Raw genomic sequence first — 15,986 nt, forward strand, 5'->3', positions numbered from 1 at the left:
TCCCCGAAACACTCCGAGCACCAGAACCTTCCGTCATGTACCCGTGCGGTCAAAGGAAGACCACGAGCACCTCTAATCATAATGAGCTTGAGATGCGTTTCCAAACTCCTCCCCTTGCCAGTACAGACTCTTTCTTTATGATTTTAAACACTCCCCCCCCAAAATTAGAAAAAAAAAATAATAATAAAAATCCCAATGCCTTCCTGCAGATTTTGGCTGCACAGCAGCCAGGGGCTGAACCCAGGCTCCATGCGCAAAGTAGCAGCGCGGCAGCCGTGCTGGGAGCGTCCTCCCCGAGCCTGCTGCAGCCCAGCGCCTTCGACTGCTTTCTTCACCATTTAAGGATGAGGAAAGCAGCCGCTCGGGGCCCGGCGAATTACCTGCGAGTGATTTGTTTTTGCTGCGAGTGCCTATGCCCTCACCACACAAACAAGCTCCTGAAAAAAAGGAGGGTACAGAGAGAGGAGGGAAGGGAAAAAAAAAAAAAAAAAAATAAAAAGCCAACAGGTTGATCTGGATTACATCAACGGTTACACCCTCCTCCGTTTAATGAACATAGGAGAACAGGTGCTTGTAATTCATTAGCCAACCCACGAGCTGAGGAGACAGGAATTAAGCCGACCAAACTCCTCAGCGTGCCACTACTCTCCTTCCCTTTGAGGCAGCAGCAGCAAGAAAACTTCATCTCTTTTTTCTTCTCCCCCTTTCCCTCCCTTCCCCTCCCCTCGAGCGGCAGAGCCACAAGCCGAGCATGACTAACCCTTGCAAAGCCTTCACCAGTGGCTCCCTCTCCTCTTGGGAGGTGTCAGGGAAGATGAGCAGAGGAAAAGCAGCCAGCACGTCCCCGGATCGCCTGGGCCGCTGCAGTCCCAACGAGGCGGCCAGCAACGGCTACGGCTCGCTCAGCCTCCACGGAGACGGCGGATACCGATGCTCCTCTTACCCCTCCTTCTCCATCAATGGGAGACTCCTGGCCCCCGTGCACCTCGACATCGACCCCGAGTTCCAAGCCACACGGCAGCAGGAGAAAGAGGACATCAAGTTGCTCAACAACCAGTTCGTGACCCTCATTGAGAAGGTAAGGTGAGCTACTGAGGACCACGGCGCAGCATGGGGTCAAGGACGGTGGTGGGGAAGCAGACACTAACCAGTCTCTCAGGAGACTTACCCAGGCCTTCAGCTAACCATTGCCAGGCTCTGAATATTAGGCCAATTACCCAATTAGTTATTCCTTCAGTGCTATCTGTTTTAACAAGGGCCAGCAGCATCTCTAGGTGAAGCCGGGCCGCATCTGTGGTCAGCGGCATCAGGCAGCCCGCGCATGTCCTCTGCTGCGCCCGTCACCCCGTGGGTCCCTGGGGAGGACAAGCGGCTCTGCCCTCGGGGACACTGCCCTGTCTGAGCACCCGAGGTCGGGCCACGGAGGCACAGCGCCGGACAGAGCAGGCCTCGGCTCCCGTGGTGGACAAACAGCCATGGGCAGTGACGCCGGTTAAGGCAGCAGCTCAAATTCTTCTCCAGCTCTTTAGCAGTTGGAGATTCACCTCCATAGCAATGTGGTGGGCAAGGGAGACCCCCCACCCACCTCCCTCCTCTGCGGTTTTTATTGCGAGGGGTTGCGCGCTTAGCCAAGAAAGTGTCGCTTTCATCTCTTAAGATCCATGAGAAGGCAGAAGGTTTTCTCAAAGGAAAACAACTCATCCAGCCGAGGCAGGTTTCTGCAAAGCCCTGGTGCTCTGTAAACAGATGGTAATCTCCCAGCAGGATTGCTTCACTGCATCTACAATACAGGCGCTCAATGCCAAGCTACTATGGCTTGGGATTACTTTTTTTTTTTTTTCCCAGTTGTTTCAACTCTTCCCAGTGTGAATTCAGGCCCTCTTAGAGGTAGGAGAAGGGTGGGGGAACCATCTCCCATAGCATCTATCCAAACTGGATAGCTGTGAACCAACCACACCTACATGTGCAAACAGGCGTGCGGCGGTACCGGGGGGGTGACCCCAGCTGGAGGGGCACGGCAACCTTCACATCGGGGCTTTTCCAAGCACGGATCTGGGCCATGTGAATTTGGAGAACCCCTGGTTTGGAAATCACCCAGGTGGGTTGCGTTGCTCGTGCTGCAGGACTGGTCCTTTGACCATCCAGATCGAGAGGTTGGGGTTCGTGTGGATGTTAGCCCTGCTCAGAAACCAGACCTCAGCAGAAAGGATGGGGGTAGGGGACACGGGACCACGCAGTGACGACGTGCAGGTGAGCCAGAGCACGTCCACCAGCCGGTTCCTTGCAAACAGGGATGGAAGAAGTGAGCGAGCCTCCAGGTTTCCCGATATACCCAGTCTGGTGGCCTGCTGATAAGCGTGTTTTACAGGGCCCGATGGACAGGAGATACAAACATCCGGTTTGACTTTAGTGGCTTTGACTTTAGTGCTAGCAGCTCACGCATGCGGCTTTGAAGGCTGTAACTTCAAGTGGTACATCAAGTGGCAAACTTCAGCCATCTGCCTCAGGCCCTCATTCCAGAAGAAGGTAATGACACCTCCTTGTCAAAGAGAACTTGTCTTTTTAATCAGGAATTCAGATGGTCTCAAGCCTGAGTGGCTAATTCCTTGGATAATTGACCACACTAACTTTAGGAGTTTGCCGCTGATGGCTTTCCAGCAGGCTGTTCCAGATCTGCTAGTATTTATTTTCCATCCAGATACATCCAGGTGGAAGACAGGGAAGAGCCAAGTGATGGAGCCCCTGTTTGAAGCCCTACCTTAACCTGAGCAGCACAGAGGTAGAGGCCTCCGAGGAGCAAGCTTTAGTCACTTCTGTGTTCGGGCATGACTTTCCAGGAAATGTGGCCAGATCTGGGTGATCCTTCTGCTGCAAAACTCACATTAAAAGACTTTGCAAGGATGAATTTCTGCTAAGAGGGATGCTGTGTGAGAAGCCAAGGTGTAAGCAGTTCAGCCCAGTGGACGGGCACAGTTTGGGAACAGGAAAGAAACTGAAGAGTTAGTAAGGGGGGGGAAGAGCAATCAAGGATTAGCAGTGAAGTCAGGAACTGAGATTTGAGTTGAGGGTCAAAGACAGACTCAGAACAACAGCCAACACATTCAATCATTTACCGTCCCGGCAGCAAATGGGGAAGCTGCCTTAAAATGAGAGGCCGATCGCACAGGTTGACCCCAGCCCCGCTGAGGGATGCTCTGTCGCAACCCCTGAGATGCCTCAGACAGAGGGAGCAAATGGCCCAAATGGCTCCCGGTAGCCCTGGAGGCCACTTACTTGTGCCACTTGCACTGTCCCTTTCTGGCTCCGCTGCAGCCTCGTCCTCTGGTTCTCAGTCTCACGTGAGACACGCAGAGTGTGCCACACTGGTTTTGTGTCAGGACAAAGCAGTCAGTCAGTGGACTGGGTTACTGATGGAATGTCTACAGCGATGTGTTAAGATATCAGGAAGAAAGGATTAGGTCTCCAACAGCGAGACCTGGAAAATCCCAAAACTTGCGCCCCTTCTGCTGAAAACTGACTGTGCGCATCTGAGTGCTTTTGTTCTGCTACGCTGCTCTCTGTTCCTGCTTCTCTCTGCTCAGACAGAGTTCTTGCCCAAAAAGATGCTGTTTCTCACCATGTGCACCCGTGCAGCGCTCAGCAGCTGAGAACTCTCTCTTCAATGCACTGATGCTGCTCGGGGCCAAAGAAAGCTAAAAGAAAAAGTCAAAGCTGAAGGCCAAGCAGAAGGTCAGCATCTGCACCCCACTGCTCACACCACACAGGGCATCGTACCAGCGCTGAATCTTCTCCAGGATAGAGGGGACGACACTGTCAGAGGCAGCTCACAAATCACCAGCCCAAACGTGACTGAAGGAGTTTGGTTTTGTTCACAGAGCAATAAGAGAGAGAGGTAGCAATTAGATAATTAATTGAAGTTAGCCAAGAGCTTTGAAGATGAAAACTGTTAAACACTGAGCATTACTGTTAAGATTGTGAATATTAGGAAAGAAGAGTGCCAAATTCATCAGACGGCGGGTGGATGAAAATGCAGTGTGTCCTCTCTCAAGCAGACAGGCGCACACGCACATAGACCTCACGTGGAGTCTGTAATTATTTTGCTTATTCTCCAGAGTTCCCATAGGCCTCGTCTACGTTGCTCTGCAATCCAAACCAGGACTCTGATTCATTACCTAAACTTCACCATGGTGTAATCCTACAGATCTGAGGGGAGTTACCTTTGTTCATGCCACTCGCAGGCAGTTAATCAGACTTCCGTTCACCCTGGACAGATGTGCATGAGCTGTGGTGGATGTTCAGCCTTTACTTCAATATGTCTGGAGGCAAAGGGGACCAGCATTGAACAGTTCTTATTTTTCAGTAACTTAATAAGAGACGCTCATTCATTTTGATGCCAACATGTTCTACCAAGAAATGAATAAGTAGGCAGTGTGTAAAACCTCTGAAAGTCCCTATAACCCTCCACCCTCAGGCCTGATCTTCAGGGGATTTCTCGTTCTTACCTGGAGATCTCTGCTGATTCCAGCAGCTTCTCACCGCTCCGAAGGTCTCCAGGTCACGGTCTCCTGCCCTGCCAGGAGCAGCCAGCTTTGCTTTTGGTTGTCGGTGTTACTAACCTCTCTGAAACCTCTTCTGCAGGTCCAGTGCTTGGAGCAACAGAACAAGGTGCTGACAACAAGGTGGAACTTCCTGAAGGATCAAGACAATTCCCACTCCGAGTCAGACATCAAGGCCATCTACGACCAGTACATGAGCAAAATGAATCAAGAGATGAAGGCGCTCAACTACGAGCAGGAAAATCTCGAGTTGGAGCTGACAAAGGTCCTGAGCACCATGGATAACTTTCGAAGCAAGTAGGTGTCCCGCTTAACCGGGTATTACGAGGGGGACCGGGTTTCAAAGGTCGCAGTTCAGCGCTGTGCACAGAGTAGCGGGGGACTGACTTCGCACAGCCAGCCTGTTATTCCCAGGAACAAATTCCTAGTTTGCTGCACACACAAACTGCATTTGAGAAGTTAGCATCCTAGGCTCAGCTCGATTAACCAGAGATGAAAGGAAACCCATAAAAAGCGAAATACCAAAGAGCGCAGGGCATCTGAGAAATGCCTCAAACCAGAGCACAGCTCTGGGGAACAGTATTATCGGAAGTGACAGCCACTAAAACAGAGAAATATTTATTCTCTGCCCCATTATGACAAGCCAGAATTTTCTCCCCAAACCGTTTTATGGATCTAGGCTGCTTAGTATTAACAAACACCCCTTCCCTTCCCCGCCTCGCACCACACTATTTAATGCAAAATTCTGCTTTCACCAAAAAGTCAGACTTTTACCCAGAAAACCACTTGACAGAAAATATTGAGGCCGCTGAAAGTTTAAGGGAGGACCAGCTGCCACGTGCTTATCGCTGCTTTTGCCAAGAGCTTTGAGATCCTCGGATAAGAGCATTTGAGATGTGCCATGGCTCATTCAAGAAGACAATGCTTTTCTTATTATCGGTGTCATTTGCATACCACAGATGAATCCACAATTAGATACTTTCCCCTACAGTTACACCCATCTGCCTACACAAGATCTCCGAAGTCTTCCATGCTGATTTGCAGCAGAGAGCCATGTATGGGCACTGTCAAACCAGAACAGCGATGCCAAGGGACTACCCTCCGCTGGCACTGATAGACATCACTACAGTAATAGCCCAAACCTGTTCCCGATGTACGAAGTGATGCATAAATAACAACAGTGCCCTCTCCAGAGAATTTAGCCCAAGGATCTTACAGCTCTTTGCAGACTGCAAACGTGTCTGCCAATTAGGGGAAGGACCGATACCTCCACTTTACAGACATATTAACGGAGACAGAGAGCGAGCTGGTGGCGGAGCAGGAATAGGAGCTAAGAGTTTGGTTCTTGACCTTATGCTGACGTCATCATGGTCAGCATCCTTCAAGAAGTGACGCACTGATACCCAGGTGCCCAGAAAACCCCAAATTCCTCATGGTGGGTGTCTGTCTGCTCTTTATTTGGATGTTGCTTTCACTACAAGACTTGGGCTCACTGAAGCTTGCTTTGCTGCCAGGTAGCAACCCTGAGCTTGGACCAAAGCCGCAATATGCAGCGTGCCATTTCCTCCCTGCCCTAAAAAGATTAAGACCTGTCATCCCTCTGTGGAGCACTTGGTCTTCCTTGCACTTCCCTGAGGAAACATCTGCTCCGTGGCCCAGCAGTTATAAAAGATACTTCTTGGCTTATTCCAAGAAAACCCAGACAGGAAAACTGTTGGGCTGGTGGAGAATGTCAGATCAGTCATCCACATCTGGTCTCACAGTTTTTACTCATTTGTACTCATTAATTGCCACATTAATTGCCTACGCCTGGCACTTCATTTTATTTTTTTTTTCCAGCCTGATTTCTGAAGGATAAAGGTGCTTACACAAACAGGCTGTCTGTGTGTATCCCCTCACCTTTTGATTTCCTTGGACAGTTATTACCTAGTTGGACAACAGGATAGACACGATAGGGATGCTACATCCCTCAAAATGAAAACCAGAGACTGGCTAGAGGAACAGGACCCACCCCACACCCAACACACACAGGGCTAAGGATGCAGCACACGCGCAGTATTAGACAGCGGAGAATCCGCAACGAGCACCAGCTTACGACTAGCCCAACTATCGGTCTCGAGAAGCGTTCCCGCTTTGCGGGACTACGCAGTCATGGGAAAACAGCCTTCAGAAGTGACGCTGCTCCTCACAGCGCTTCTCCTTCCTTTGCGGAGCCTTCCTCTCCCGCTTCCTCCCGTTTGGGAGCTGCAAGGCACAAGCCCCACCAGGGGTGAGAGCTAAGCAGCGAACAGGCAAAACCCACCCTGTCATTGGGTGCTGTTAACACCCAAAGCCAGCGCAGGCGGATTTCTGCGACGGTGACAATCCCCCATGCTGCTCCCAGCGGTCAGTGATTCATGGGGAGAGAACTGCTGCTTCTGCTGAGCCTTCTCCAGGCAGCAATCCAACCCCGTCCTAACCCACACCGGCTCCGGCGAGTCCCGCACGCCGCCTTCGAGAAGGCGGCCTCAGCCCAGTTGTTTTTCTGGAGCAAACGGTCTGCCTCAACCATGCAAATTTTGGAGGCTTCCCACTCCTCTGGAGGTTTCTTTTCCCAAGGGAAATTTTTTGGGGGGGAGGAAAAGGTAATAACCTCACTGGCAAATTTAACTGGTTACACTCTCATCCAAGCTGCAGCACTCCGGACAAAACGCACCGTGCGCATGGTGACTGCCCAGGCAGGCTGCTGCCCAACACAGCGCTTCAGATGTGAAATCGGCCTCTCGGTGCCCCTCCGTAAGGCCCTAATTTGTCTGTCTTCTCTGTCCCGGGATTGCTTTCCAAAAAAACCATACAGAAGATTTAACTAGCCGGGACGTATACACCTCCTTCTCAAATCAGGTTGCCATTGAGCAGCAATTCCAAACGCAGAGAAGAAGGGAGAGGGGACGGGGAAGCGGGTTGGAGGCTGGCACAGGATCTCAAACCCTGCTTCTTTAGGAAGTCACGCTAAAAATCCAATACCGAAACATACCCGAATAGGGATGACTGCCCAGAGGTGCACATCTGCACAGCTCGGCTTCAGCTCCCCACACATATGATTTGCACATGCAAAGACCCATTTGAATGAGAAAGCAGGGAATTTTTGCATGTGCTGACCTACCCCAAGGGAAATTTTTTGGGGGGGAGGAAAAGGTAATAACCTCACTGGCAAATTTAACTGGTTACACTCTCATCCAGACAAAACACACCGTGCGCATGGTGACTGCCCAGGCAGGCTGCTGCCCAACACATCGCTTCAGATGTGAAATCAGCCTCTCGGTGCCCCTCCGTAAGGCCCTAATTTGTCTGTCTTCTCTGTCCCGGGATTGCTTTCCAAAAAACCATACAGAAGATTTAACTAGCCGGGACGTAAACACCTCCTTCTCAAATCAGGTTGCCATTGAGCAGCAATTCCAAACGCAGAGAAGAAGGGAGAGGGGACGGGGAAGCGGGTTGGAGGCTGGCACAGGATCTCAAACCCTGCTTCTTTAGGAAGTCACGCTAAAAATCCAATACCGAAACATACCCGAATAGGGATGACTGCCCAGAGGTGCACATCTGCACAGCTCGGCTTCAGCTCCCCACACATATGATTTGCACATGCAAAGACCCATTTGAATGAGAAAGCAGGGAATTTTTGCATGTGCTGACCTACTCTGGTGTGGCACTGGGGAGATACCGCAGGAAACCATCTTCCTTTAGAGGATCCATTTCTGAGATCTGGGGACTGTGTTAGCCAAATCTTGCCCCCTCTATCTTCAACCTCTGCAGTCACTTTTCAGCTGCTTCCTGCCCCGTTTCCTTGCTCCACAAGAGGAAGACTGACTTAATTTCACGCCACCAGGCTCAGATCCATCCCACCACTAGATCTTCACCCTAAAGTAATCTTGAAGACACATCCAGAGAGGAACGCAGCCTGCCTGAGATTTGGTTCACCTCTGATTTTGCTTCACCGCCTATGGACGGAGCCCAAGGCGACCAGACACCTGTCTCAAGTGTGTCTTAAGTGCATGAATCGAGATGGGATGGATTTACGCCTTAATGCATGACTGCTTGAGGATTATCTCTAAGGAGATAAATGCTGTAATGTGTTTGTGGAATGCTCCATCCCCATGTGAGTCATCTCCCGGCCGCCAGGTCCCTCCGGAGCCGTGCAGCGAGCACGTTTGGCTGGCTGGGCTTGCTCTCTTTCAGTCAGGAGTGGCGTTTGTTCAATATGCAAGATTATGTCAGCGCCCGGCAATGTGTGAAGCTGCTTCGGCAGGCTTGGACAGACTGGGATTGGGCTGAGATGCAATGAGGATGAAGGAAGAGTGGCAGGCTGTAATTAAGCTCAGTACATAGGCGCTGGCAGCATGGCTAACATTCCAGCTGAAGAGCAGAGAAACCAGTCAGGCAGATCTCGTTAGCCATGCTACCTGGCCTTATAAGAGCAGGCAAGGAGAGGGCGAATTTAACACCATGGGGGTACTCAAGAGGAACCTCAGAAGCACCCAACTGTAGAGCCCGTGACTGTCAGATCCCCTCGCTGTCCCCTCCGTTGGGGGAGCAACACCTCCAGGGAGCTGGTTTTGGTATTTCAGGTCAGCTCCTGAGCATGACCTACCCCCTTGCCCTGCAACGTGATCCCCTGTGCTGTGTTCCCAATACCTTCTCCTGGTTTTGCTCCTCGGCACAACTCCTCTTTCCCCTAAAGGTTTGTGCAACTGCAGGAAAGGCTCTGGAGAGTAACCAGACCAGCAAACAACAGAACATGGCTGTCATTCCCAATTTTATCATCACCACTCTGTTAGGACACGACATTTTACCTCATTCCCAAAGGTCTCAGCCTTCCCCATATCAAAGTGGTGACATCAATAAGTAGCACTGAAAGGTTTAATTCACAGCCTGGAAACGCTCTGTGCACGTTAGGATAAGAGGAGCCTGAGGTATCACGGAAGAGCAGAGAAGCGATGACCTCCCTGAGAGCACAACCTGCTCTGGTCACAGCAGAAGAGCCGACACTCCCAAAGCACGTCCAGCATGAAATTCCAAACGCCCATCACATAATGCTCCCGCACGGCAAACAAACCAACCGCTACTGGTCACAAAGAGGCCCAAAAGAGACCCTGTGGCTTCCTGGTCAGAGACCTGCTTTGAGCAACACCGGGGCTACCCACGTGCTCGTCCCAAGAGCTAACGAGGGCTGGCGTATTCCCTAAGCTACCCTCTCCTGTTTGCTGCTGGCCATCAAAAAATGCATTTGCCCCTGGACTCAGTCTTTGCTATCCTGGTCCTGCCTTATCAAACCTGTTTTTAAACACCTGCGGGGTTGGTTCCTCTGTTGGGTATTTAGCCGTCAGGACTCCACCCTATCCCATCTGGTTTCTGTTACCTTCTGCTCGGTGGGCACTGTTTTCCCCGAATTGCTTTGCCAGGTCCTGTGTTACTTCACAAATTGCACGAGGAGCACTCCGTCACATTACGACACCGGGCCAGTAGTCTCAGAATTTTCACAAGCCAAAGTTTTCTCCCTTGAGAAGACTCTCAGACTCTGGGAATTAAATGCTGAGAATACCTGAAAGAAACAGAAGAGGAAGGCTCAGGGTGAAAATTTAGGAGTCTTTGGGCATGTGGGTTTCACAGAGAATAACTCACCACACCCCACTTCTCCGTGCCTTCTCTCTTTCTGTGGCAAACGGGAGGTAACCTGAGGTTGCTTAATTCTAAGTTAATTTGAGAGCTAAAGCTACCTCCTCTCTACTCTGGGGCTCTTCGGACTGTAAGTGCTCATGGTGTTACTCCAGAGTAGCTGGCAAGTGGCAGCTTGTTATCCTCTCTCCTGTCCGAGATGCCCACACCTAAGAGATATCTTCCCTTGCCGTCTAGCGTACGTCAGGGAGGTGGGACATCACAGTAAAAGCGGAAAGCTTTGATGCTAGCCCCAAAAAATGTCGGCAAGACAACCTTAAGCACCCCAGAACCTTTCACCACGTGCAATTGCTTACTGCTTTTTTTCACTCTCCCTAGATACGAGGACGAAATTCGCCTCTGCAGTGGCATGGAATACACCTTCATGGAGCTCAAAAAGGTCAGTGGGAAGAGAAGCTTTTCAGGCGGACAGGCTCTACGCCAGCTCTGCATAGTCACAGAAGAGCCTGGAGAGGGAAGATAGTCCAGGCTCAGCTAAGACCTCGCTCAGCCTGGTCCTGGTACCGCAGATGTTTTGTGGGGTTATATGGTCCTGCAGAGGACAGCAGAGCGGTGAACACAGTCGCTATTTCACTAGGAAAAGAGTGAATCTGAGCTAATTGTGGTTACAGAAAAGCCCCGCAGCCCCCGGTGGAAGCACCTGGGAGGGGGTCAGACCATACCTGCACCCAACCCACATCGCAATCGCGCTGGCCAGCCCCGGCCCGGAGGGGGCTGCACCCCAGGACCCCGCCGGGCAACGCCGCTCCTCCTTGGCACGTTTGCTCTCGGAATGACGTCACCGCTTGGGAAAGGCTGGAAATTGATAAATGTGTTTGCTTTTCTTTCCTGCAGCACGGCCACACCCTCTTTAAACATCCTGCGCCAAAGTGGCTGCACTTGAGTATCAGCTGAAATGGGAGGCTTTGTGCACAGCCTTTAAATCAAAAAAAAATTAAATAATCCATGCTATGCATGCAGGGTATTATTAGACAGAGGAAATGTTCTCCACAAATGATCATTATGGCTAATTACATGTTTTCCCCGACACACTCATCAGGCAGTAAGGGCAGTTCTGGTGACTTCTGTGGATGGCATCAGAGTTTTCAATAACCTGTGCTTTTTGTGGTGAACAAAAGATGAGTGGCTATGGATCAGCTCTGCTGTTTCCTTCTCCACCCTGCCTCGTTTGAGACTTCCACCAAAGCCCTCACCCAAAAAAAAAAAGGAAAAAAAAAAAAACACCCCTAACCTGCAGAAGAAAAAGGTCCATGAAGGAGCCTCTCTACTTGTAGAGCAGTTTCACAAGTACCTGCCCATAAATAGCTCGCAGGGCACTTGCTGGGGGAGAGGTGGCAGTGGGAAAGAGATCTTGCTACAACCTCAAAGACAGACTGTCGATTAATACACTTTCCATCTCCTGTAGGATTTAGATGTGAGCTCCTTGCACAGAACTGAGCTGGAGGTAAAACTCAACGGGCTCCAAGAGCTGCTGGATTTGAAGAAAACCATCTATGAGCAGGTAAAAAAAATGCAAGCGGGGCAGCGGCGCTGGCACACACGCAAGCTGCCATGCAAAAAAAAAAAAGTGGCATTTTTGTGTTCAGTTCCACTACAGAGAGGGCATCGTTCCGCATTTACACCAAAAGCTTATCCAGGGGGGTTGCGTGGTGTTGCAGACAACTATTAGATGGCTTAAGGCAGGGTCTCGTGAGCTAATCCTCTTCCCTTAACTAAACCAGCTCCATTTTCAATTTGATCAGGACGTTCCTTCTGCCCCACAGCTACCGCAGGAGGCTGCTCCAGCGGGTCTCCCCCCTATCAGGCAGGAACCCCCATCCACCTCCCGAGCCGGCTGGTCTTGGACTCGGCTCCCAGCGTTTGCCTTGAGACCGAGTGCCTCAAGTCACGATTGAGCTGAAGATTACTCTATTCAGATTCAGCGGAAGGGCTCCCAACAAAACAGGACAAGCCCTGGTCAACCAGGGTGAGGTGCTGGATGCTTTTTAACGCAAAATCCAACATACTCCATTTCCACTTAAAACAGTAAGTGCGTAGTCAGGAATGATTTCACCAAGGGGGGAAGGACACGGTTTGCAGCCCTTCAGACAAACCCAAAGGCTGCAGTGCGCCTGTAGCTACTCAAACGGGGTGAAGTGATTACAGCCACTTACTCAGAGCCCGTAAAATGTCACCGAGCAGGCTCGGCAGTGTCTCAGGAATACTAATGATTTGTCTAAATTCTACCAATACAAACAATTAAAATGCTTGACACAGGAATGTTATCACCCCTTGTGGGGAAACTGAGGCACAGAGAGACAGAACGACCTGCATAATATCAGAAGTGCATTAGAATACCTACCCTGCCTGCAACTAACCATGAAGCCTTACTTTCTCTAAAATGATAAGGCTATTCCAGGTGCAAGGCAATTCACCGGGGTAGTGGGAAATCAGATCCTACTGTGAGGATCTTATTCTTGAGCTGATCTCCTCCAGGTCCCACACAGCTGTCCTGGCAGAAGGCTGCATTATTTTTTTTTTAACTTATGCTTCATGCAAAGAAATGACCCTCCGCCTCTCTCTGCCCTCTCTGCTCAATAGCTTGTTGTCAGGTTAGAGTTAGGTTTCAGGTTCAGTGAGGTTTCAGTTAGAGGGCTGGAGCCCCTCTGCTGGGAGGACAGGCTGGGAGAGGTGGGGGGGGTCAGCCTGGAGAAGAGAAGGCGAAAAAGGGGAGACCTCAGAGCCCCTTCCAGTGCCTAAAGGGGCTCCGGGAGAGCTGGGGAGGGACTCTGGGTCAGGGAGGGGAGCCATGGGATGAGGGGGAATGGCTTCAAACTGGAAGAAGGCAGATTTAGATGAGATATTAGGAAGAAATTCTTGTCTGTGACGGCGGTGAGCCCCTGGGGCAGGTTGCCCCGAGAAGCTGTGGCTGCCCCATCCCTGGAGGTGTTCAAGGCCAGGTTGGACGGGGCTTGGAGCAACCTGGGCTGGGGGGAGGTGGCCCTGCACAGGGCAGGGGGTGGCACTGGATGAGCTTCAAGGTGCCTTCCAACCTAAACCATTCTATAAGTCTATGATTGTCTCACCTGTACCTGTTGATTTGACTGACATCAATGTATAGGCACACATACCCAGTGGAAGGGCAAATGAGGAAAATTTTGCTTGATAGCTTTTCTCACAGCATGTTGGTATGAATCAGAAGAAAATCCCACCCTCAATCCTCATTAATAAACCACCAGGTTCTTTTTGTATTCCTCCCTGGCAGAGGATGCTCAGGTATTTGCAATAAACAAACATTTTCTCTTATAGCTAATAACCTGCTCAAAGATTAACAAAGAGGCTCAAGGATTAAACACCAGTGGGAAAAACTACACTGATAATTCTGCTCTTTGTAAGATCGGTGGGGTATTTTTCTGTTATTCATGAATCACCATGTCAGGGTGCCCTTTGTTTCCCCAGTCAGGGGAAGGCAAGGCAAACAAGGTATACAAATGCTTCTCGAAAGAGATTAGAGCCCTCAGCACAAAAGGGAAGAACAAAGCCATCAAGATGAAAGGTAAGAGATGGGGAGAGATGTACGCTGTTCTCTTTTAACACCGGTGTAAATCAGAAGCAACTGCAGATACTGGTAAGAGCGACACCCCGGCAGGAGCAGTCTGGGCTGGGGGGGAGCTGCCAAGTGAACGCGTACACCATCTGCTCAACATCAAGTCACGTCTTGCCTGGATACAAACCACCCAGGAGTGCCATTTACAGCCATGGATTAAGGGTCCCTTTCAGGTTCACTGAGGGGAGTCTGCATTCATCATTGTTTGGCTCCTTCTCCTAAAGCTGTGACCGAGTCACTTATCAAGAGGAAATACCCCAGTCAGTGATACTGCAGCTTGTGCACGCACGTTCCTGCTTCCCCCACGCCGGCTTGAGTTTCCCCAGCGTACGAGAGCAGCTCTGGGGAGTGGAACAGGTCTGCTAGCGATGGATGTGTTCAGAGAAGGGTCCTGTTCCTCCCTGCTTTTATCAGACACAAAGCAGACTGTAACACCAGACGCGGCAGCCACAGCCTCTCTAGATCCTGAAGCAGAGCTGGGCAAAGACATCTTTCCAGCACCACCAGCCTGCAGAATGAGTCATGCTGCCCTATTTCTTGCCCAAGACATGTATGCCCACCATCTGACCATTGATAGGTACTGAAGCGCAAACAAAAGTTCAATTAAGCAGCTCTTGATGCACTACAGATGCGCTATTTCATCACACTCGCAACAGACTGCATCCACAGGTCCCAAACCAACACCCTAGCCTGAGTCCCGATTTTATGGGGAAAACAATACCAGCTTCCAAACTTCAGAGACTGAAAACCTAGGAAATCTCACCATCCGCACGCTAAATACGGAAGATGCTTTGCCTAGCTAAGCAGAGCAGATCTGCCAGGGTTCAGCTCTCTCCCTCCTGGCTTGTAGCTTTGTTGACTCCTTGGTCCTATTCTCTCTTTGCTCTTCAGGAACTCGAGGAGCTGCTGACAGAAATTAAGGACATTTCTGTTGTACTGGGAATTGACAACGCATGCAAACTTGATCTGAGCAAAATTGTGGAAGAAGTGAGGGCCCAGTATGAAGCCCTGGCTCTCCGGAGCTGGGAGGAGGCTGAAGCACTTACCAGGAGAAAGGTATTTGTCTCCTTATCTGATTTATACTGGGGAGCGGCAGGGACAGAAGAGGAAGAGAGATCAGCCTAGAAACTACAGGAATCAGCAAGACATGGAGGGACAGCCTAATGGAGGGTGGGACAGGGTACTAACCCAGATCAACTCCTCCTCACTCAGGTGCGTGAATTAGGAGTTTAATTTCTCTGGGATCTCCACACCATCAGTGGAGAAAGGTAAGGACATTTCCCAGTGGCAGCTCGGCCACCTAAGATGCAAATGACCTTCCACTGGTGCTCCTCCAAACAGAGCAAGAAAGAATGTGATTAACCCCCAAGAGACAGTGTGCCCTACACCTGGCACAGCTTCAGCCAAGAGAGGATATGAGAATGAGCTCTAACTCTAAATCCTTCCACACTATGTTTCCCCAGTTAGGTGTTTCTCCTCAAGGGCAGTGGGAACCCTCGCAGAGGGAGGTGCAGAGATAACCCTCTCTTCCATCTCCCCTGCAGCTGAATGAAGGAAGCACCCAGTCAGGCACCTATGGGGGTCACCTCCTTGACAGCCGCCGGGAGATCGCAGACCTGAACATACAGATCCAGAAGCTGAGGTCCTGCATTGTGTCTCAAAAGAGCCAGGTGTGTCCTGGGGTGGGTGACAAAACTCTGACATACAGGTCTCAAACTACAACACACCTAATGCCTCCACCACCCTTTTCCCCTTGCAACACCAGTGCCTGTACTTAGAGGAGCATATCAAAGAAGCAGGAGAGCATGGCGAGACGGCCCTCAAGGATGCCAAAGCCAAACTAGTCAAGCTAGAAGAAGCCCTCCAGAAGAGCAAGGAGGACATGGCTCACCTGGTAAAAGAGTATCAGGAGCTGATGAACATCAAGCTGGCACTAGATGTGGAGATCCTCACTTACAGGAAGCTGATGGAAGGGGAGGAGAGCAGGTAAGCTGGGCTTCCTTGTGCCTGAAGAGGGGAAGGGATCATAGAATCACAGAACAGTTTGGGTTGCGAGGGACCTTGAAGACCATCCAGTGCCACCCCCCTGCCCTGGGCAGGGCCACCTCCCACAAGCCCAGGTTGCTCCCAGC

At 50.7% G+C, this 15,986-nt stretch overlaps 1 protein-coding gene across 1 annotated transcript in view; it reads left to right on the forward strand.

Annotated features, from left to right (window-relative positions):
- Positions 1-751: 751 nt before the first annotated feature.
- The window catches only part of KRT80 (keratin 80), a 15,876-nt gene continuing 641 nt past the window's right edge, over positions 752-15,986 (forward strand). The window contains exons 1-7 of the mRNA XM_009880058.1: positions 752-1,078; positions 4,639-4,853; positions 10,587-10,647; positions 11,674-11,769; positions 14,746-14,910; positions 15,399-15,524; positions 15,620-15,840. Coding sequence (XP_009878360.1) covers positions 752-1,078; positions 4,639-4,853; positions 10,587-10,647; positions 11,674-11,769; positions 14,746-14,910; positions 15,399-15,524; positions 15,620-15,840 — 1,211 coding nt within the window. The remainder of the gene's footprint in view (positions 1,079-4,638; positions 4,854-10,586; positions 10,648-11,673; positions 11,770-14,745; positions 14,911-15,398; positions 15,525-15,619; positions 15,841-15,986) is intronic.

This window comes from Charadrius vociferus, unplaced genomic scaffold (genome assembly GCF_000708025.1).
Source record: "Charadrius vociferus isolate BGI_N301 unplaced genomic scaffold, ASM70802v2 scaffold932, whole genome shotgun sequence".
Taxonomy (NCBI): domain Eukaryota; kingdom Metazoa; phylum Chordata; class Aves; order Charadriiformes; family Charadriidae; genus Charadrius; species Charadrius vociferus.